Source organism: Pleurodeles waltl, chromosome 4_1 (genome assembly GCF_031143425.1).
Source record: "Pleurodeles waltl isolate 20211129_DDA chromosome 4_1, aPleWal1.hap1.20221129, whole genome shotgun sequence".
Taxonomy (NCBI): Eukaryota; Metazoa; Chordata; class Amphibia; order Caudata; family Salamandridae; genus Pleurodeles; species Pleurodeles waltl.
Window position 1 is genome coordinate 571,283,344 of NC_090442.1, and position 24,329 is coordinate 571,307,672.

The 24,329-nt window shown below is 41.7% G+C and overlaps 1 protein-coding gene across 1 annotated transcript in view; it reads left to right on the forward strand.

Annotated features, from left to right (window-relative positions):
• LOC138287930 (kinesin-like protein klp-3) overlaps positions 1–24,329 on the forward strand; it is a 549,187-nt gene that overhangs the window by 251,768 nt on the left and 273,090 nt on the right. Inside the window, exons 7-9 of the mRNA XM_069228961.1 lie at positions 3,910–4,073; positions 13,705–14,377; positions 20,999–21,141. Of these exons, the coding sequence (XP_069085062.1) occupies positions 3,910–4,073; positions 13,705–14,377; positions 20,999–21,141 (980 nt within the window). The remainder of the gene's footprint in view (positions 1–3,909; positions 4,074–13,704; positions 14,378–20,998; positions 21,142–24,329) is intronic.

The window sequence follows — 24,329 nt, forward strand, 5'->3', positions numbered from 1 at the left end:
TAATATTTGGATCTTTGTTAGGTTAGGGAGTTTAAGACACTGACAGTATGGAATTTTATATATTAGTAATAGATATTTATATATTATATAATATCAAGCAATACTCTATTGCATGTATCAAGGTGCATTACATAGACTCCAATAGCTGCAGGACATTTAATTTGTCGGTTGCGCATTATCAGTGTACTCGCTTGATGTCAGATATTCTCGGACTGGTGTAGTCCGCTTTTCAGCTTTACTCTTATCATTGAGAAAAACGGACGCTCTTACAGAGCAGTCCGTCTTTGATGTTTAGCAGGAGATTGGCGATATAAAACGCCGGGAGCAGCTAAGCGTCGGCTTCGATGAAATACGAGTCGATTGCATACTCGCGTTCCTAAGAGATATATAAACAGAAATACGGTGAGCATTCTAACAAGATTTAAATCAATGTAATGAACACGATATATTCAGGTATAATATTTTTAGTATATAATTATATTCAATTCCTCCAGGGCAGAGTATCAAAAAGGAGACAGTCTATTACGAGTTATCTGTTATGGAATAAGTGAATATTTTTTCAGGTAGGGTTTAAATTAATCTCTAGTTCACATGACTCACGAGGTCTAAGGAGCTAAAAGGGATATATTACGCACAATCACTGAGGTGATTGCATATTTGTAAATGATTGGCACATAAAAGGTGGTGTGTTAACATGCACTCAGGGAAATTTTAGCACATGACTGTGAGGAGAATTAAGATTCATAATAATTCTTTGGGTACAATTGAGATTTAAATTTTAAATTTTGGATTCCCACTACATACTTCTCATATATGTTTACAATTATATCTAATCACATTCAATTATATTTAATTATATGCAATTAGGCATTCATTTATTTTATTGTATTACAATAGTACATAAATATGTATTGTTATAGGAGGTCCTGATGAAATCCAAGGGTACTCCCAGGATGAAACACGTGTTGGCAACGGAACAACAGGACGGACACATTACAAGAGGATAAAATTTGGGATGGACTCTGACTTTGTGGATAATATGCAAGGATCAATTTAAGATGGACTTTAATTTCATGGACAATTGAGACTATTAATTAACATATTTGCATTTTTGATTGATGATAATGAATTTTTTGGTTATGTATATAATATTGTCGATTACATTAAATAAGATAATTTAGGTAGTGTTAACAAATCTTTTTTATAGGTACAGATTAACAAATTGTGTTAAATTACACGTGTGCGAACATTTAGTTTCATGTTGTGGTAACCCTGTGTTACTGTTTTGGGGAGATTGGAGGGTATAGCCCCAATGTTTGGCACCGTGTATTGCAAATAATATTTGGAGATTTGGATTTAGGAGAGTAGGAGCGCTGTGACACTCTAGTTTTACCCCCACAATATATTTATAACTTGTGCCCCACCATGGACAATTTGTTCTTAAATAATTTGACTACTAATATTCTATTTATATTTTTAGTGATGGTATTGTCATGAGTGCTGTATTGTCTGGGGTAATTAGCAATGCATGGTGAGGGTGTGAGCTATAGTTACCTTAAGGTGCAAGTTATAGTTGCTCGAAATAAGTCCAACTGTAACTGCTGAAGTGGTTTGTACAGTAAATTCAGAACCTAACTATAAAGACCCTGTAACCTTTGTTTTCTTAAGTGAATTTCTATGTTTTATTTAATTCTATTTCCTAACTATAACATCCCTGTAGCCTTGTTTTTTCAGTGAATTTCTATGTTTTTTAACATAAAATAATTTGTGGCCAACCCCTAATAACCACCCAACCCTGTGCACAGTCTTTAGCGGTGCGCAGCAGAGGTTGGCCACAGGGCCTGGCCTGCTGGCAGGCCCTCCTGCCAACCCCCATAATCACCCAGCCACACACAGCTGAAGAGTCTGTCTCTCTGGGTGTGAGGATAGGTGTGAGAGTGTCTGTCTGGGTGTGAAAGTGGGTGTGTGAGGATCATAGTGTTTCTGTGAGTGGATGTGTGATGATCTGACTGGGTCTGTGAGTGGGTGTGTCAGTGTCCGAGTGGGTCTGTAAGAGGGTGTGTCAGTGTCTTAGTGGGTCTGTGAGTGGGTGCGTGAGGGTCTGAGTGGGTACAAGAGGGTCTGAGTGGGTCTGTGAGTGGGTGCATAAGTGTCTGAATGGGTCTGTGAGTGGGTGCATGAGTGTCTGGGTGGGTCTGTGAGTGGGTGCATCAGTGTTTGAGTGGGTCTGTGAGCGGGTGTGTGAGGATCTGAGTGGGTCTGTGAGTGGGTCCGAGTGCATCTCTGAGTGGGTGCGTGAGTGTCTGAATGGATCTGTGAGTGGTTGCATGAGTGCCTGGGTCTGTGAGTGGGTATGTGGGGGTCTGAATGGGACTGTGAGTGAGTGCATGAGGGTCTGAGTAGATCTATGAGTGGATGTGTGATGATCTGAGTGGGTCTGTGAGTGGGTGTATGAGGTTCTGTGTGAGTGGGTGCGTGAGTGTCTGAGTGGGTTCGTAGGTGGGTGCATGAGTGTCTGAGTGGGTCTGAAAGTAGGTGCATGACTCTGAGTGGGTCTGTGAGTGGGTGCATGAGTGTCTGAGTGATTCTGTGAGTGAATGATTTAGTGTATGAATGAGTGTGATTTTTATTTATTTTTTCACTAATATTCGTGAATTCATTGTGACGTTACACGGGTGCCACTCTGAGCACCACATCGTATTAGCAACTATTGCGTGTCATGAAAAAAAGTAATTTTAAGGTGATAATTTGACCTTCCTAGACCCCTAAATCACAGCCCTAGGGTCAGGGTACTTCCACCTTGACCCCTTATGCCACTTTTTATTTTATTTTTCAGCCCCAGGGACCATATCCCGTAACCTAAAATGACAGCCACAACTTTCTGGTAAGGTTGTGGCCAGCCAATCACAGCATTCATGTTTGCCTGGTGATTCATTCCCTATGTCTCAGTCTGGTTCTGGAAATTTCCATTCTGCCAACAAGATCATGTGAACATTGCACACCAATAGAATGTCAAAATCCATTAGGTTAATTTTGACGTGCACCTCACCTTCAGGCTGAATTTATTGCGCTGTTATGTTTAGTTGAAAAATGTTGCGGAAATTATGTACCATCACTTCAAGTTGTGGCTTACAAAAGTCCAACTTCTTGGAGTGCATTACATTTGATAACATTTGATCTTAATATCACATGCTTGCAATTAATAAATCAGTGTGTTTACGAATATATTGTTTGGCATTTGTTTTGACCGATCTGTGCTACTGGTCATATATGGCGTTAGGTTGGTCAGTTAGGTTCTTTAATCGATATGTATTAGGTCTGTGGCAATGCAGATTATAGGCCTGTGTTTGCGTTGCTATGTGCATCACATCTGTTGAGCACTGCCTCAGTTCACACGCACTATTTCTGCTTTTAAAAACTTTTATGTGGCTCAAATGCTAGCCACAAAATCAACTGATTCATGCAAAATCTTTTGCTGTATGTTTGTTAATTTTGCCTTGCACTGATGGCTCTTTCTTTGGCCCACACCCTGACAAGAATGTGAGTTGCAGTACTGTCAAGAAATGTGTTCACAAAGCCAACAAATTATAAGCTATGATGTGCAAAATTCACACCTTAGACTACATAGCATTCCCATTGTCGCAGGTGAAACTGATCCCTTAAAACTATTTGAATGCATAGAAATACATTTTAAGTTGCCTTACATCAAGTTTGGAACATTATTGAATAGAAGCTCCTCACAACATGATCTTGCAAATCTCGTAAATTAACCAGTTCCTCCGGTTTTCCAGCGAGCTACTCTAGCTTTGTGTTGGTGTGTTCAGGACAGTGTTTCATCCCATACCTTCTGCTCTCAATGCTACACTTTTTGCTGACCAACACCATTGTCCTTGCTCTCCTCCCATGCAGAATGCCCTTCCAGCTACCACGGACTACAAAGAAGTGACTGCCGCTCTACGACAATACAACTATGACCCCGATGAGGTCATTTCTGTCTTCTTAGCCATTTTCGGTGATAGCCTAGAGAATTCGTTTCAAGGACAACAATATTTTGAAGACCCCCTTCTTAAACGGTAAGAAAGAAGACTCCGTTCAGATTTAATTATACAGTTCTCATTTAAAACAGAAGTCATCTGAGGCTGAAATTGTAATCAAGTGGAAAGGCTGCGAACAACAGGGATGATGTATTTGATTTGTTAAAGACCACAAGTGCAGGTAAACAATGATAACATTCTATGCAGGTCCTGTCCGGCACTGGGTACCTGCACTTATGAATTTGAAATGAATATTGCCTGTTATTCTCAACACTGCGTAGCACATATAATGGGAGAATACCAGAACTTCTCAGGATCAAGCAGTGACTGTGAAAAGTGAGTGTCAGCACTTCTCTATTTTCATTTAAAGCTCTGCTTAGAACGTTGCTACAAATAGACACATAAATTATAAACGGGTAACAGTGAATTACGAGGATGTTTTTCACCTAGGGGTTCTGATAGTCATCAGACAGTCTCCTTCAGCGAAGCTGGAGTTGTCTATGATGTCACTTAGAACCCTGAGATGAAAAAAATGTATGTAATTCACTTTTTACCCATTTATAATTTGATGTTATGTATGGCCCTCAAACTCATCTTCCTCTGCCTTCAGCTGCTATGCAGGGACAAATGAATAATGGGAAGCCATACATCACATGGCCTCTCTTCCCTGACCCAAGTGTGAAAAAACATGCCTTATCTGCCATCCTTAAACAACCCCCACCACCTTCCCTGCCTTCCTTCCCCGTCCTGCAGCTGTGTTTTCTGCTTTCAGTAAAAGCAACAAGCATTTGCAATGCACTAGGGTCTCGCATTTGTCCGAGTTACAGCTATTACCAGTTGTAAGCTCGCAACTGGATTTTACTTGCCACATTAAAAGAAAAAAAATAGCGCGATTGCGCTGCTACAGTTCACTCGTAATGAAACTTATCTGCAAAAGTGCAATTATGTACGTAACCAGCAAAAGTGCAATTAACTATGTAACAGGGTCGATATTATGCAAAGCGCTCGACCTCTGCCAAGCGAGATCGTGCTGCAAAAATAGAGAAAAAGTAGTCCACAAACCTGACGGGAAATAGTGAGCCTCACATGTTTTCAGTACTTGGTCGCTGCGTTCGAGGAGGGCTAACCACCAGAAAAGGCATGACGTATGCGTGCCTTCCACTAATGAAAGCAAGCAGATTTTAACAGGCAAGCCCACGAACCAATGAAAGACACTGACGTGACGTGGATGAGGCTCCGGACCCTTTTCTAACTCCTAAAGCTTCTCACAAGTGATAAGCATGCGCAAGTGCATGCAGTGCAGACTCAACCCTAAAAAGGCTACGATACTTCTGCATGGTGACGCAATGACATGTGCTTGACTCGAGAGGGTTATGGCTTTGGATACTTCATCTTTGTAACAGACAGTTGAAGCACTTGCAATGTACCAATGCATGCAAACACAGGCTTAAAAATTTGTTTTTCATTCGGTAGCAAATGAACCCAGGCCCACTGGCAACAGTAAAAACGCGTTTAAACAAAATTGAACAATATCTTTCAAGAGGCATACTAAATGCTTATTCTTGCTGGAGTTGACACAGTTTGATGTGCATATTCACCCTGCCTTTGGATAACTGAGGCACTGAAGATTTAAATGTCTTGTTCTCCTGAAAGGTTGATGATGATTTCTGTGCTAGATGCATAGCTAAATAGTGATGTGGCAAGGATACTGTTTTATGTGTTTAATGTGCATGCACCACTTAATGAAAATATCAATCTGTGTCAATTTTATATGTATTTACCATAAAATATAAGTCTAGTTTTCTGATTTGACAACTGAGGCATGCTTAGTTTACCCAATGCAATAAATAATGATGACGATAAGCCATCACCTACAACTGTATCGGAATGTCAGATCTGCCAAAAGCACATCATCACACCATCCTTGCTCTTTCTAGGCTTTTAGGCTACTAATGCTAGGGTGTGCTTTGTAATGATATATTTTCAGGCCACACTTGCATTGTTTTAATATATTGTAACTGTATGTATTGTTGATGTCATCCCACGTGTATTCTATCCCATTCGATACATGGAAAGAGGAGAGAAGTAATAGATAGCACCGCCAGAAGTTGTTACCACCTGCATTTCCCATAATACACACTTATTAAATACAGACTGGGGATACCTAATACACTCATATAGTGCTACAAATGTTCATAAAGTGAGCAAGATGTCGTACTATAACCATCCATTCTACACATTTTACTGCATTTAAAAAATGGAACAGTCAGAAAGTGGGCACATGCACGGGTCTGATTGGAGCGGGTCCCTCGGCAGAGGGTGTGCACGCTGTGAGCTTGGTAGCCTCTCCCAAACATATAATAAATAGGTAATAAGGGCACTTTTATTGTTGCCTGAAAACAGTTGGATACATAAGGAACTCTTAAGTGCTTTTAAAACTGCTGCACTGCTACAAAGCTGCCCCCACACACTCCCCCAGTAACAAAAGCGGCCCCCGACCCTTGCAGCCTCCCGAGGAAACACCCAATGCCCAGTACGGCCAATCAGGCTTTGTCACTACATCGTCTCAGCAGTACTGAATGTATGTAAACGGGTTTGATAATTCTGCGCTAAATGTCTATTAGTGCAAAGGTCAGCGATTCTGAAAAGGCGCCAAACCACCTTGAAAAAGAAGGCAGGCTGCTATCATCGACCTTCAGCAAATGGAAACCAGTCCACAGAGGGAAGCTGTGGGCTATATTTAGCTTTGCTACAGGGAGGATGCCAGTCAATTCTATTTATACATACTGCTACATGTTGCTTTTCATGCATTAGCACTATGTGCTGTGTCCTTGGTGATGGTATGTCACATAATACCGCATTATGTAATGGGATGGAAACATACATTATCCTGAAATTTTTTCATAGACTTCCCAAGAGGGATGCTTTTAGACCTAGTCATTCTTGCATTCTACCCCCCCCCCCCCGCCCCCACCTCTGGAGCCCCCCAGAAAAGGAGTTCGGCTGGTGAATGCGGGTGTCCTCAAATCAAGCCCTTTGGTACCCAAGGGGATGCGCATTCACAGTAAGGCCCTGCTATAGGAACAGGAATACGGTTGTCTTGATTTATTGCAAAATAAACAGGCCCATAATCCTTCCTGCAAGCAGCTGACCTTCTGGCCCACTTTACTGTGACTGTGGCTGAAGCCAGTTTAGGCAAATGTGTCTTCCGATGCTCTGTTGTGACAAAGCACAATTGTAGGGGAGAAGAAACGTTGAGCATTAGGTCGGGGTCCATCTGGTTTCGCTCACAGAACACGCCAAAGGCCTCGAGCACACGGGCTCAGCCTTATCGTATGTAACTCAAAATGAGCAAAATGTAACGTGTGGGCTGAGTGTAGTCCTCTTAAATGTGTTATATTTAAAAGCAAATAGCAAAGCGGCATTTCTTTAGAGTCTTCCCGGAATACTTTCTATGAATATGTAACACAAAATGTGTGTTTCTAATCCCCAGTCCTTCGACAGAAAATAATCAAGACAAACTAAAGTACAGCAGATGTATTATTTCACAGGAGAACACCAAGTTAAGCAGGGTTATTACAATTTTACGCTTTTTTTCGGCAAGTTCTTGGTAGAATCAGATGTAAACAAGCGAGATCGCGCTGGGAAAATAGAGAAAAAGTAGTCCACGAGCCGGACGGAAAACAGCGAGCCTCGCATGTTTTCTGTACTTGGTCGATGCGCTGGAGGAGGGCTATCCACCAGAAAAGGCATGACGTATGCGTGCCTTCCTCTAATGAAAGCAAGCAGATTCTAACAGGCAAGCCCACGAGCCAATGAAAGACACTGACGTGATGTGGACAGGGCTCCGAGCCCTTTTTAATTCTTAAAGCGTCTCGCTAGTGATACGCATGCGCAAGTGCATGCGACGCAGGCTCGACCCTAAAAAGACAGCACTGTGCTGACAGGCTCCCATAAAACCTGGAAGGCTTTTATGATGTAGCAACAGTGGGTAAGGAGTTTTGTTATCAACTGTTGCTACATCCTTGAAGTGAGTTACCAGATTTAGAATCTAGTTTAATCAATATGGGCTTCCTACAGAAGTCATGCATAACATCGCATTAATCAATTGAAATGCAGGAAGAACATTAGAAAATAGTTTACCATGGAAAGAGTAACAAATACATTGAATCATCCTTGTATAAAAGTTATTGAGGTAAAAAAGAAACACATTTAAAAAGATCCAAAGAGGATTGAGGAGGCAGAAGTGAAGTCAGAGAATATTTACTTAAACTATAATCCAATTTTGGGCAAAACATGTACAGAATGGATGGACCCTGGTGTTCCTATCTGCCAATATATGTCATTTTACTTTGTTCTCTCTCTTAGGCAAACACCATTGTGTGAATCCCTTTAAACATGTCCTCTCCTTTGCATTATTGGTATTATTCGTTAATGATATGCGATGCAAGTACAACTCCAATTTGTTTCACAATGATTATGAAAGAAAATTATTATTGCATAATATCCTCAAATATCAATATTAAAAAAAAATAATAATAATACATTTACATTTTTTTAAAACTTTTGTGCTTAATTGGGTTTTTGATTAACTGGGGTGTGAGCCCTGATCAAGCAGTAACCACGATCCTTTTCAGGGTGAGGCACCAAATTAACCTGTGCTCAACCGTCTGGTAGCTTGATACAGAGCAGTCAGGCTTAACTTAGAAACAATGTGTAAAGTATTTGTGCAGCACTTCAAACAGTAATACAGTGGAAAGCACCACTCAAAAAGTATCCCACCTCCAGTTAGATAGAGTAAAATTGAATAAATAAAACAAGACAAGAAGGACAAAAATCCAATCATTAGAACTAGACATATTCAGTTGTAAAGATTCTAGTGAAAATAATGCCAAAAAGCACAAAGTGCCAACTGGGGGTGTCTGGTCACGTCGGACCAGGCCAAAATCACAAGTTCATGCTGACTGCGATGGAGTGTGGGCTGGCTACAGGGACACAGTTAGGCCCGCTAAACACAGTACCTTAGATCCTGGTTTGGGAGCTTTGCAAGGATCTGCCTTGAAGTTGAGTCGCGCAGCCGAAGCGATGCGTTTGTTCCCGAGATGTGTAGAAGTTGCGATGTGAGGGCCTGCATCATTGTGAAGAATCTCATCAACAGAGATTGAGATGTGAAATCCGGCATCTAGGATGCGGTGGGCAGTCGGGCGATGAGTCTGCTCCGAGGAGATGTGATGCGGAGTCCGGCATCGTCATCGAGGCTGCCGTCGACGAGCGCTGCAAGGGCATGCCGCAAGAATATATTGCACAGCAGCAGTTCCGATGGTGATTTGGGCTGTGGCGGCGATGCAGGTCTTTGCGTGGGTCCAATCCACGCAGCAGCGAAGATTCTTCGGTTTTGCTCGGGTTGCACCACACAGCAAAGGAGGTGCATTGGTTTGGCTTGTTCCACAGTGGTTGGCAAAGCACCTTAAGCCCACTTGGCAGGGTAAACTCACAGATGGCAGAGTCTGGGTGCAAGTTTGTTGAACGCCTGTTATTTCCCTATCCTAGGTTGTTTATGTTGCGGTTCAGAGAAGACCTAGTCTGGCAGTTTGGGCTGGACTACTCCCATGAGGACTTGGGTCAATACTGATTTGCATATGGCTGGGTCTAAACTGAGGTGGCATGGTGGGCACAAAACTGTGGATTAGGATGTGACCCAGAGCAATTGCCAGTTGCTGAGAATAATTTGAGCACTCCATCCATCACCTTGTTGTTTTTGAACTTTCTAAAAGTAGCCTTTTCAAAATTGTAACTTACAATCTGATTTATGGATAAATTGGGATTTAAAATTACACTTCCAGAGACACCAAACATGAAATGATTACATGGTCTCATTTGGAAATTATAGTTATAAAGTGTAATGAGGTAACTCAAATGTTATCATATGGGAAAGGTAGGCTTTACAATAGTGAAATAAATGAGATAGTTTTTCATTACTAAGATGTGTAAAACTTAAAAGTACATGTTTACTTTTTAAATTCATTGCACTCTGCCATCTGGGCTGTCCAGGGTGTACCTCAGGGGTAACATATATATTAACAAGCATTGGAAAAGCCAATAGGTTTCGCCTTTACAAAATCTATTGATTTTGTAATTTTTTTTAGAATGTTACACAACAGCACAAGCTGCTGTGCAGCATGTCTTAAAGTTTAAAAAAGCATTATGATGCACCCAGCATAGATTGTGTCATAGAGCCTTTTTTAACTATAAGGCAGGCTGAACAGCAGCTCGCACTGCTGTGTATTATGTCTAAAAAACATTAACGAAACCAATATATTTAGCAGGGGCAAAGCCTATTGGCTTTGCTAATGCTTGTTATTTAAATACAATAGATTTCCCTATCACAGCACAAGCGCCATATAGGTGAAACCTAAAGCCTGGCCCGATCGACCATAAACCAGGCCCACAAACAGCTAAAAAACTAGTCCATGCACTGACCTGTCATACCAGCCTTTCTATGTCTGCCAACCTACCCTATAGGCCAGTATGACCATGGGGACAGGTATATGTTATTAGAAATAATTGTGCAGAAGATTTGACTTCCCTCTGCCTTGACTTCTCCCACACAAGAACCTTGTATAGCGTACACAAGTAAAGTGCAGACTGAAATTACAGGGAGCTGGAGCACAAAATGAACAGACTCGCTCGCCAAGTTTAAAAGCAATATTAAACTCCATCAAATGAAATTGTTAAACAATGAAATCACTGAGTGCTGCATACATAGGGAGAGGTCGGCCTGGGCAAGCCGCCTGCTACCTGACATTACCAATTTTAATGGCCTTTGGAAATGAAGACAGCCGGCTGCTACAGAGAGCAGAAAATACAGTTAGAAATAGAAAATGAAAATAGTTTTCCTTGGCTAGCTGCTGCACGCACACTGCAGATAATTCAGACCAGCCAAACGTGGCAAACAATATTCCCTGTTTTTAGCAGGAGCTTCTACATGAAGTCACAGAGGACTGGTATGTGGTTTTTGTGCCTCTCTTTGCATACATGCCAGAGATCCATGTCAGGCAACCTATCTCTTTTATTAGTAGCACGCCCCTACCTCCCACCACTCACAACCGCATACAAAACTGAAATGAAATTGATTTGGACATTTGAATGCCATTTTTTTAATTCAGTTTGTTAGTCTGTGGCGTAAGAGTACGTCTGTTAAACATGCGGTATGCAAAATACACTGCTGGTGCCCTCGCTGAAAACCATTCAAGCATGGTCGTGGACTTCAACAACAGCATGGTATGCCCCAACCATTTGTCCCTTGTCGACTTTTTACTTTAAGCTGGGGTGAAGGAGATGGCTGCAGGGACATGCACTCAAAGAGTGCATGTGGAAAAGTTAAAAAAATATTGCCTGCACTGTAGGACCCTGCAGCGTAAGGACAGGAGCCACCGGAAGCAGTACTTGAGCAAGACTCCACTGCAGGACGGCACAAAGATTCAAAGTCCAGGAAGAAGATGGAGGCAAAGAGAGGCATTAACCAATAGTAGGTAAGGAAACAAGAGAGACATAGGAACCACTTGGGAGCCAGCCAATAGTGAGTATCGGTAAGTAATGGGTGGGTTTTCAGCCCTTTTCAGATTTTTTTTTTAAATATAATAGATTTCCCTAGCAGGCAAAACCTAAAAAGGAAGGTTTGGGCCAGACAAAATGTTTATTTTGCCAGGTCGAAGTGGTAGTTTAAAACTTTATACACAGGCTGCAATGGCAGGCCTGGGACTTGTTTAAAGTGCTACTTAAGTGGGTGACACAATCAGTGCTGCAGGCTCACTAGTTGCATTTAAGTTATAGGCCCTGGGAACAGGTTCTGGCACTTTACTAGGGACTTAGAAGTAAATTAAATTTACCAATTGGGTATAAGCCAATCTAACATATTTTAAGGAGAGAGCACAAGCACTTGAGCACTGAATAGCAGTGGTAAAGTGTGCAGAGTGTTCAACATTGGAACGCCAGAGAAAATAAGTAACAAAGCATGAGTTGTACTTGTATTTTGTCTGAGAAAGATGATTTACATCGGACTTGATTTAGAGAACAGGAAAACCCTAATGCGAGGTTGAGACATGTTTAGCATGTAAAAGGGCCCCTTATCTGTTAACTATCAGACCATTAATAGTTTAAACGTCCTACAAAATGCATTACATTTGTAGCACGTTTGTAACTATAAAATAAGAATTTCAATAGGAGATATTTATTATTTGTCAGCATTATTGAGTAGAAGTTAATCCACATTTGAACTATATTTGTGCATTAATAATAGCATGTATGTGTATTACTATGAGGCTATTGTAATTGAAAGGAAATCATCATGTGTTTTTCAAGGCTCTTCCTGCTAACTCACTGTATTGCTTTCATTCACAATTGTTTTATGTTGTTCTCGTTCATGTGACACCTTCGGATGACATTAGGTCAGAAGGAGTGAATCAATATTAATGTGGTGGGTTAGTGCTAAAATGGTAGGATTATGTGATGTTTTAGAAATATGAAATGTGATTTTCATATTTCCCTATGCTACAAATGGCTATATAAATCCTTGAATTTGGGGGTGAATCAGATCTTTTTGGTTTTGGGTCTCTACTAGAAATGCTGTCAGATATTCTTATTGATTTGTTGCACATTTGAGACAGTATAGGTACCCGATTTAATCTCATTATAGCATTGTTTCTCTTATTGGGAGCCTTCAGGCTAACTGATATTTATGTATTTGTAATGACGTATTGGGATTGCTTCTGCATTTGCATTTGCATTTTTCCTGTTTTGCACTTTAAATTTTAATAACCCTTCATGGTTTTTGCCTCTTGAATGCTCGCTTTGCCTCGGCACCCAGGCCCATAAAATGACAAAGGAGCAGAGGCAAAATGTTTCCCTCAGTTGCATAGGACCACACCCACATGCAAATGAGCAAAGGCCCCTTTAAGGTAGCACCAGTGCCGCATGTATACCAGCTCTATCTGCATTACAGAAGGGGATGCACAAGTGTCTAAAGCCCCTTCTGCAATACTACAGTGCCGTCGGGTGGGGCCAGAAAACAGGTGCACATGCCTGTTGGGCCCCTGGGGCACTTCATGTAATGCAGTGTCTTATGTCTGGATTCAATTTTGGTGATAGGCTCAATCAATCAATCAGGATTTTGAAAACGCAGCTAATCAGCCAATAAAGTATCCAGGTGCTTGCGGTCCCTGAGGCTTATTCGAGCAGCCAGGTCTCGAGGGCCATTCAGAATTTCAGAAGTGAGGTGATGGTCCGGAGGTGCATGGGGAGGCTGTTCCAGGTTTTTGCTGCAAGGAGCGTGCTCCACTTCTGCTTAGGCTAATCTGTAACATAACATATTGTGGCAGAAAATACATGATATGTTCTACAACTGCTAGAAGAGTTTTTAAAGCTGTACAATCTAATCCAGTAAGTGAGTGCAGCTACAGACACATCACATTCCTCAAAGTTAGCCATCTTTGTCAGTATTCCACAGTCTTGCCTGAGTAGTCACAGACAAGCATTGTTGAACTGTTGAAGCCACGAATGTAGATCAGTTCTCAAAAACATTAGTATACTGTTATTTCTCAAATTTTACACTTACAGCACTGCTTGAATATATCTGTAGTCGTAACAATTTGCATTTTGTTATTCTTTAAAGCGATCTCTGGGAAAAGGAAAGGAAAATTGAATGTCTACAACATGCACTTCAAGAAAAAGAGAAGGAAATTAAAAACTTCTATGTGAAATGCAAGCATCTTCAAGAGGAGAACCACAGTCTGAACCGCATAATCGACTCTTTAAATGCTAGAGTGATAAAGTTAGAAGATGAGCATGAGAAGGACCTTGATATAATTAGTACTCTGCAAAAAGGCCCATTTATACACCACAACCCTGCTTCTTTGCCTGCGCCCATTCCTCCAAAACATCTTTTGGAGCCCCACAAAGTCACCAGCCTACTGAGAGTTGCACGAGAACTTAATATTTGCAACCAGCACCTTAAAGTTTCTATTGGCCGCCACCTGTCAGACCTTTCTCGCCGTATGAACGATCTAGGTAACACTGTACTTAAAATGAAAGACTTCGAATTGGGAGCAGCAAAGGAAACAGAGGAACTCCGTGCTCTGTACCAAAGGGAAGCTCTAGAGAGGAAACTACTTTACAACCAGCTTCAGGAGCTGCGGGGGAACATCAGGGTCTTCTGTAGATGCCGGCCGGATACACAGTCACAGAGCTGTTTGGATTTTCCTTCAGATGATGAAATTCATGTTAACCAAAATGGCAGCAGAAAAAAGTTTTCCTTTGACAAAGTCTTTTCTCCTCAAAGTACTCAGGTATTTGTTTAATTTGGTATTTAATTTACATGTAGTACTAATGATTGGTCCTGGGTGCACTTTTGGCCAGAGTTTATAAAATATTCAGTATAATACGAGAATTTCATGAAATAAACCGATGCTTGTCTGTACCGTAAGAGAAAGCATAAATTACTGCATGTCCATACTCTAAATGAAATAATAAGTCACTATACCTCTGTACTCGAGGTGAAATAAATCATTGCATGTTAATAATATGTGTAGGAGTTGTATGTGATCACCAGGGATTCATTTGAAATCCCAGATAACTACTTTCCACTTAAGCACATATGTATTTTTTGAGAGAACCCATGGTCCCCTAAAGTGGTGTCATGGATATGACGCATAAAATTTGATTGGTTACTCCTAATGTTTAGTTTGAAAAGATTTTGAAAGTATTTAATGACTTAAGGCTTGATTTTGAGGTTAGCAGACTGGTTACTCTGTCATAAATGTGGCAAATATCCTGCCTGCCTTAGTACAGGTGCATTAAGTGCACTTCTAATAAGGCGGAAGGATCTCCATCAAGTTTGTGACACAGAGAACCAGCTTCCAAACTCTAATTCTGGCCGTTAGCCTTCAGTTGTTGGCCCTCCTATTAATTATGATTACTGATTGCAGAAACGAATAACAATGGCTATGTCCAGTACACAACAGGAAAGGTTTGAGTTACTAAAAGCATCCATGCTTACTCCACATTTATTAGCTGGTTCATTCAGTAGACCAAGAACAGACAGGCTTGTACACTAAGAATCACCCATTTTTCTCTAGAGATGACCCACCAGAGGAAGTGCATGCCTCCCTTCCCATTATCTTAAATATTAAATGTGGTTTTTGGCCCTGGCTTACCCCAGAGGTCATTTTTTAAAAAAAGACTCCAATTAAGCGTAATACCTTTTGGAGAACAGCAGGATCAAGACAAAAGACCTTTTTAAAAAAATTGCCCCGGGAGGCCCTAGCCCCCAAGATTGCTAGGGGAGCAGCGTATCCCTACTCTGCCCTCTTATATTATTTTTTTAAAACATATTCAGGACAAAGGACCACGTTTCTGAGTCCTCTAGTGGGTGCCCCAACATTTCTTTTCATGTTGTGGCCAGCCAGTCAGAACATTCGCTCAAACAATCAGAGGCTCACATTTTTAAATTTCAGCCCAGCAGTACAGATGTACGTACATGTTGACCCTTAATTTCTCAAAAACTACCAAATAGAATGACACCAAATCACAAAAAGCACACTTTCTGGGTAAAGATGTAGCTTGTCAAATTTGGTGTAATTCCTTTCAGCTGTTTTAGCTTTAGCTCTTTTCAAACCTTCCTATGGAATTTGCATGGGGAAGTTGCATTTGGGACTCTACCGTTTTTTCCTCAGCTGCCACTTCACAGATCACCCCAAATATTCAGAGGAAAACCCTGAGGTGGATGATTTTTTTTAAAGGTTTTGTGAAGATGTGCTGAATGGCACCAGAGTTATTAGCAAACCAAAAACACTCTTTCTATGATAACTAGGTCCTAACTATAACTACTTAGTGATGACTGTAAATATACTGGAAGATGAAGGCTCACAAGAAAGCAACAGCCACTTACGACAAAAATCTGTATCCCAAAGGATACATTCAGCCACAAAGAAATGAAATAAGTGACTGAAACAGCCTCACCAAAAAACTGAAATATATTTCCACTATAACATTTCTACAACCAGGGGCAGGCACAAGCCAACTGTTGTATGTGTGTATGTACACACATATATATATATATATATACATATATATGCATATATGTATATATATATATATATTACCATCATCCTCTGCTTTTTTGTCCCTTGTTCTTCCCCTTTTCCCACATTGCCATCAGAAAAATTACTGTGTTGCAGTTGTCAAGTGGACTACACCAGACAGCTCCATCACTTCAGACTGGTGGCCATGAGTCACCCTGGACAATACCAGAGATCTGAATATTTGATGGCCACTACGACCAGCACTGTTTCCCTTCTTCCCACCTGGATACCAGAAACATTTGGTTCAGTCCACCTAGATCCCCAATGGATTACACAAGACCCATGTTCAAGCCTTTTGCCTGATCCCCCTCATCTCCTCTTTGAACCATACCCATCTCTCTAGCCCCCTTTTTGTGAGTTTTTTATCCTCTACCATCTATCCATTCTCTAATCTCATGAAGATCACTCCTGTCCTTACCATCTTCAGTTTATTTACACAGTGCCATTCACCCTAAAACATCTCTCTCCCTCCTATATCTTCTCATAGCCTCTCTCTTCCGTTTACATCCACTGTTTACACTCCATCTAAACCTCCACTCCCTCCAAGACTGAATTTTTTTTCCCCTTGTTACATTTGACAATCTCATGTTGTCTCCTTTTGAAGCCCCTGTCGAGGTCCCTTATTCCCCCCCCCCTTTTTTTACTTTACTGCACCCACCTCCGGAGTCATCTGATGGATGCACTGTATCCCTCCCAGGCATCCCTTGTTATTGTATTATTGCAGATGATTAATGTCAAAAAAGTATTCAACCCATCAAAAACAAACATTCACAGCTTTTCAAGAGAAACAGAACTCTTTTGAACTGGAATTTCTTTGACATCCAAAATTGTACATTATAGGAATATGCATTTGTTATCGCACACTTTCTTAGCTGATTGGCTAGGAATATATATTTGCTGCCCCACTGTTAGCTACTATTCCCACCTTTAACTTTCCTAAATGCACATACCTGCCTTTGAATCTCAATACAAACCTTCCAGAACCAGTTTGGTAATCTGGTTTGCAGTAGACTGCCTCAGACAATTTTTTTACTCTGCCACCTACATGTTTTTTTATTAGTTGAAGTGTATCTGTTTTGTGAAAAGTATGCGTTAGAAATGGGGTCTTTAGTTGGCAGAGGTATACACCCAAGTTGGAGCCACAATCCTAGCCAGGGTAAGTCACACACAATCCAAATTATCCTGTGCCCACCTTCTGGTAGCTTGACGCTGAGCAGTCAGGCTTAAATTAGAAGGCAATGTGCAAAGTTTTTGTACAATAAATCATACCTTAACACAGTGAAAACACCAAAGGAAGACACAACACAGGTTTAGAAAAATAGAGACTATTTATCTGAATACAATAAGGTCAAAACAATGAAAATTCAATGTACATAAGCAGAGTTATGATTTTTTAAAGATTAACTCCAACTAAAGTGCCTAGAAAACATAATAGCTCCAACTGGAGCTATTACGGCGTTGTTGACGGAGTCATTCCCAACAATCCGACACCAATGGTGCCAGTCACGGAGTCACTTGGACCCCCAGGTACAGCACTTTTGGAAAATGAAAAACAAGCATGTCGCACATAGTCAGAGAGAGGGGTTGCTGGAGTTGGTGTGGCGTGAGTCCCTTACGGTATCCGAGGAGATGAGGCATTGGTTCCACGCTGCGAAGCAGGTGGAGGTGAGGCGTCGGTTCTGTCCGGATTCCAGGGGAGTTGCTATGATGTCATCCGTGATGCGTCGATCCTTTGTGACCCGGCGGGGTGGCTGGTTCCGGTCCTTCAGGATGTGATATATTGACTTTGCAGTGTCGCGATGACCGTGAGTGATGTCAGCAGAGTCGTGGCAACATCAGATTTGCGTTTCAGGCCGAAGTCATGGCGTGCAGCGAGGTCCATGGAGCGGGAGCAGGCTGCGGCGTAGCTGGTTTCGCTGAAGTCGTAAAGGCGTTGCTAAAGTAGGAAACTAGCAAAAAGCTAGTTGGTGCAGTTTTTTGGGCCCTGAGACTTCAGGAAACAGGAAGCAAACTCAATCCAAGTCCTTAGAAAGCACTTCTGGAGGAAAGCAGAGTCCTTCCAGCACAGTCAGAGGCCAGCAGGGCAGCAGGGCAACAGCAGGGCAGCAGCCTGTTGCAGCAAAGCAGTCCAGAGAGTCCTTTGGGCTGCCAGGCAGGTCTTCTGACAAGGTGCAGGTGTAGATCCAGAGAAGTCTAAGTTGGTGGGGTCAGGGGCACAGTTTTTAAACCCAAAAATGCCTTTGAAGTGGGGGAGACTTCAAAGAGTGGGTTTGAAGTGCACAGGTTCCCCTTTCAGTACAGGTCTGTCTGCCAGGGTCCCAATAGGGGGTTTGGCAGTCCATTGTGAGAGCAGGCCCCTAGCCTTTGAAATGTAAGTGTCAGGCCCTCCACCCTTCAGCCCAGGAAGATGAATGCAGGTGTGACAGAGTGTCCTGTGTTTGTGGTTGATTAGAGATAGGCTGTAAGGCACAGATGGATTTGAAGTGCAGAGAAATGCCCACTTTCTAAAAGTGGCATTTCTAAAATAGTAATATAAAATCCATCCTCACCAATAAGCAGGATTTTCTTTTACCATTCTGACCATACTAAATATGACCTAGTTACCCCTTTCTGATAAGAATCTACCTCTCAAACAGTATATGAGGGTAGTCCTAATGCTATCCTATTAAAGGAGCAGGCCTCACAGTAGTGGAAAACGAATCTAGGAGTTCTCTACTACCAGGACATACAAAACATACATGTGCATGCCCTGCCTTTTACCTACATAGCACCCTTCCCTATGGGTTGCCTAGAGCCTACCTTAGGGGTTACTTGTATGTGGAAAAAGGGGAGTTTAGGGCTTGGCAAGTACTTTTAAATGCCAAGTTAAGGTGGCAGGCCTGAGACATGGTTAAGGGGTTACTTATGTGGGTGGCAGAACTAGTGGTGCAGGCCCACTAGTAGCATTCAATTTACAGGCCCTGGGCACATGTAGTGCACTTTACTAGGGACATCAAATAGGCCAATTGAGAATGAACCTATGTCACCATGTTTAAGGGAGAGAGCATATGCACGTTAGCACTGGTTAGAAGTGGTAAAGTGTGCAGAGTCCTAAAACCAGCAAAAACAGTGTCAAGAAAGTGGAGGGAGGCAGGCAAAAAGTTGGGGGATGACCACCCTAAGGCTCTCAGGTCTAACAGTATGCCTTTTGTTTGTAAGACATTTGTAATAGAAATATTGTATTAAAAATAATAGGCCTGATCGCACCTCCCAGGGGTGTAAGAAATTGTTTTTACAATTATTTTTTTTTTAAAAAACATAATGAAAAGGGTGGAAGGACATTCATGGCTTCTCTCAGATTCCAGAACTTTCTGTCACCGAAATGTGAGGAAATAGTGTTTTTTTTGGCCAAATATTGAGGTTTGCAAAGGAGTCTGGGTAACAGAACCTGGTGAAAGCCCCACAAGTCACCCCATCTTGGATTCCCCTAGGTGTCTAGTTCTAAAAAATGCACAGGTTTGATAGGTTTCCTTAGGTGCCAGCTGAGGTAGAGCCCAAAATCCACAGCTAGGCACTTTCCAAAAAACACGTCAGTTTTCAACGTAAAAATGTGATGTTTGGAAATACAAAGGTTTTCTTGATACCTATTTTTCAATCTTTATATGTCAGCAAATGAATTGTGGTATACCCGGTATAGAATGAAAACCCATTGCAAGGTGCAGCTTACTTGTTGGCTCTGGGTACCTAGGGATCTTGATGAACCTACAAGCCCTATATATCCCGCAACCAGAAGAGTGCAGCAAACATAACAGTATATTGCTTTAAAAAATCTGACATTGCAAGAAAAAGTTAGAGTAAAAAATGAGGAAAAATTGCAGTTTTTTCACCTCAATTTCAATATTTTTTATTTCAGCTGTTAATTTCTGTAGGAAACACAAATGACCCCTTGCTGAATTTTGTCTACTTTTCAGAAATGTTTAGCTTTCCGGGATCCAATATTGATTTCATACCCATTTCTTTCAATAACTGGAAGGAGGCTGAAAGCACAGAAAATAGAGAAAGTGGGGTGTGTCCCAATAAAATGCCAAAATTGTGTTAAAAAAAGTGGTTTTCTGATTCAAGTCTGCCTGTTCCTGAAAGCTGGGAAGATGGTGATTTTAGCACTGCAAGCCCTTTGTTGATGCCATTTTCAGGGAAAAAACCCACAAGCCTTCTTCTGCAGTCCGTTATTCCCATTTTTTGAAGAAAACAGCATTTTCACTGTATATTGGCCAACTTCTTGGTCTCCTCCTGGGGAACCCACAAACTCTGTGCGCCTTTATAATATCTAGGATGTTGGAAAAAAAGAACGCAAATTTGGCATGGATAGCTTATGTGGACAAAAAGTTATGAAGGCCTAAATGCGAACTACCCCAAATAGCCAAAAAAGGGCTCAGCACTGGGGGTTGGCCTAGCAGCTAAGGGGTTAAGGGGCAGTGGACAGAGAGACAAATACGGATTGGTAGGGGTATTGTGTGAGCGCATACCCAATATTTTGTCAAATAACCAACATCTTTGCAGACTTTAAAGCAAAGAAAGGGAGAGATTGTGTGTGCGTTTTTGTCTGTGTGTATGTAAAACTTGCTGGTGAATTTCAACAGACACCTCACCATTTATTAGATGGGGTGTAACACACCAAACATCCCCCCAAAGCTACACCCCTGACTGAAATGTAAAAGAAGGTTTAGGGGTATAAGTCCTCAGTCAGGGCGTTAGTCACTAGTAAAAAGCTACAACTCACCTACAAGGTATTATGTTCAAGTCGCTATTTTCAAATAAATATAAACTTGAGATTGACTTTCTTCCTAGGAAGATGTGTTTACTGATACGCTTCCCATTATTACATCATGCGTGGATGGCTATAACGTGAGCATTTTGGCTTATGGACAGACCGGTTCAGGAAAAACCTACACAATGATGGGGACCCAAGAAAAGCCGGGAGTAAATATCAGGTGAGTCTTTAAAAAGGGTCCTCTAGAGGGGTAGACAATTGCTCCTACATGTACCAGATGCGTTTACAGACCCATTGGCCAAAGCCAAACTTTCAGTCATGGCTCTGTACCACACACTGAGTAAGTGAGTCAACAACAGTAATGCACCGGTAGAACCATGTACATAGCTCCGTGATGCAGATGCAAGGGCAGCCAAAAGTGTTCAGCAAAACCATGTACACAGCTCCGTGATGCAGATGCAAGGGTAGTGTTCAGCAAGCAGACGAATTGTAAGTATGTTGGTTGAAAAACGTATTTGTCTTATTTTTGTGATATTTAAAGTGTCGATAGGGTCGCACGAAGAATTCTTTACAATTTGAAAATAATTCTGCCCTACATTCCAGTTGAAAATAACATGCACACAGTTTAGTGCCCACGTTTTCTCGTGAAAAGGCAGGTAGAAATATTAGGGCCAGGTACTGAAGGCAGTAGTTAGTTCTGAATGCGTAAGTAACTAGAGGCCTGATGTACGAAACAATAGCGAGTTGTTAACCAGTTACAAACTGGTTAGGGACAGCTACAGAGGGTGATTTTGATTTACAAGGAAGAGCTAATGGTGGACACCTCAACAAATATTTAGTGATGGTTTTATTTTTGCAAACAATGGCAATTACCAAACCAATAAAAGCGATTACCAAAATGTGAGTTAATATTTCGATGTACAAAGCATTCGCCGACAGCAAATTTGTTAAAACATAGCATCTTGCACATTTGAAAGCAAGTAGCAACCAGGTGCAAAGTTTAAAGTGGGGTCAAAATGCATTACAGTCTTTCACAAAGGCTGCATTCCATGCTGTAGAAAGGAAGATGGAATCTTGAAGTTCCACAGAGGAGCAGGAGGAAGACGAGGAGGAGAGAAAGGATTTTCAGACGGACGGTGAGGCTATTTGATGAAACAAATAAGAAGGTTTATGTTTGGTACAGGTTCAACAAAAAGGTCACTCCTTAATGATCCGGACCTTGTACTAAACAGGCGTACTCAATGCCGTGGTGCCGTTCCTACAAATATTCAGTTTTGTGTAGCTTACATCTTTCAACTTCGGGCATCTACCAACACACTGTTGCAGTTCCATGAGGGATCTCACAGAGTTCCTTATGCATGTTTTTAGAAACTTTCTTGACGCAATAATGCCTAGAATTAATTCACACATTGCATTTCCAAGTACACCTGCTGAGTTGGAAGCTACACAAAAGCAGTTCAATGCAGTAGCGCATTACCCCCGGGTGATTGGATGTGTAGGCAATACACATTTTCTAATTTGTCAACCCTTTGAAACAGAGTATGTGTATCACAATAGAAAGAGCCAAAAGTAATTACATATTCAAGTAGTACCTAATGCCACATGTGTAAGTACAAAACTAGCTGTTCGTTACATTGGAAGCACTCATACCTGCAACATCTTCAGACACTGTGGACTATATGAGTGACTAGCAATTGTAGAGATTAGAGACAGGTGGTTGTTAGATAATTATTTAAAGTTAATCTTAGTGGTGACATTTAAGTATTTCAGAAATTTTAAAACAACTTTGTTAAATTGCAGGTGACAGTACATATGCATTAGCACCATGGATCATGGCTCCATGCTTTCATCCCTGAACACTTAGGCAAAGAAGGTAGAATGCTACACACAGGCAATCAAGAAGCACGACTGAGTGAACATTTGGTTTACTTAAAGGCAGATTCCAATGTCTGCATAAAAGTGGAGTGTCTGGAGTATGGTCCAGCAATGTGCTTCAAAATAATAGCTACCTCTGCTACGCTGCATAATTTAGTCATAAGTAAAAGACTCCAAAGTGATGCTGCAAGAGACGATTCTGATGAAGATGATATAGAAAGTCCCCCACGCTTGCCACCTCCAGGACCTGATGCTGCAAGAGCTTCAGAGGGACGTGCTAACAGGGATGATGTCAGGAATAAAAACTTTTAAGGTATATATCATATACTTAGTTCTCAATAAATACCAAACAAACCGTATTGAGTATTAAACAATAGACTTTGGGGCATATTTATACTCCGTTTGCGCCGAATTTGCGTCGTTTTTTTCGACGCAAATTCGACGCAAAACTAACTCCATATTTATACTTTGGCGTTAGACGCGTCTAGCGCCAAAGTTCATGGAGTTAGCGTCATTTTTTTGCGTGAACACCTTCCTTGCGTTAATGATATGCAAGGTAGGCGTTCCCGTCTTAAAAAATGACTCCGATGCATATGCGTAGGATTTATACTCCCGGGCAAAAATGACGCCCGGGAGTGGGCGGGTCTTAAAAACCCGCATTAGCGCCGGATTTTAGCGCCTGGGTCAGGGCAGGCGTTAAGGGACCTGTGGGCTCAGAATGAGCCCAGAGGTGCCCTCCCCTGCCCCCAGGGACACCCCCTGCCACCCTTGCCCACCCCAGGAGGACACCCAAGGATGGAGGGACCCACCTCAGGGACATTAAGGTAAGTCCAGGTAGGTATTTTAAAAAAAATTATTTTGTGGCATAGGGGGGCCTGATTTGTGCCCCCCTACATGCCACTATGCCCAATGACCATGCCCAGGGGACAGAAGTCCCCTGGGCATGGCCATTGGGCAAGGGGGCATGACTCCTGTCTTTGCTAAGACAAGAGTCATTTCAATGGGGGATGGGCGTCGTAAAAAAATGCCGCAAATCGGGTTGTGGCGATTTTTTTGCCTCAGCCTAACTTGCACCATTTGTGGACGCCCATACGCCATTTTCCCCCTACGCCGGCGCTGCCTGGTGTACGTCGTTTTTTTTAACGCACACCAGACAGCGCCGGCGGCTAACGCCGGCTAACGTCATTCAATAAATACGGCGACCGCATTGGCGCTTCAGAATGGCGTTAGCCGTCGCTAATTTTTTTGACGCAAAACTGCGTTGGCGCAGTTTTGCGTCAAAAAGTATAAATATGGGCCTTTGTTTATTAGAGATCATATTTAGGTTTAAACAAAAAAAAATAGAATTGTTTGCATTTCATGAAAGCTATTTCACTGTTTGTTTTATTATATGAACCGTTGACGTCCAGTAGTTGGTATTTCTGTTGAACACTGTGTGGCCTTCTCTTGCCCTTCGCCACTCAGACTTCCACTGCACCTTGGCATAGCTAGTTAACCAACGGAAGTATCGCTCATATTTTCCCCAACTGACCA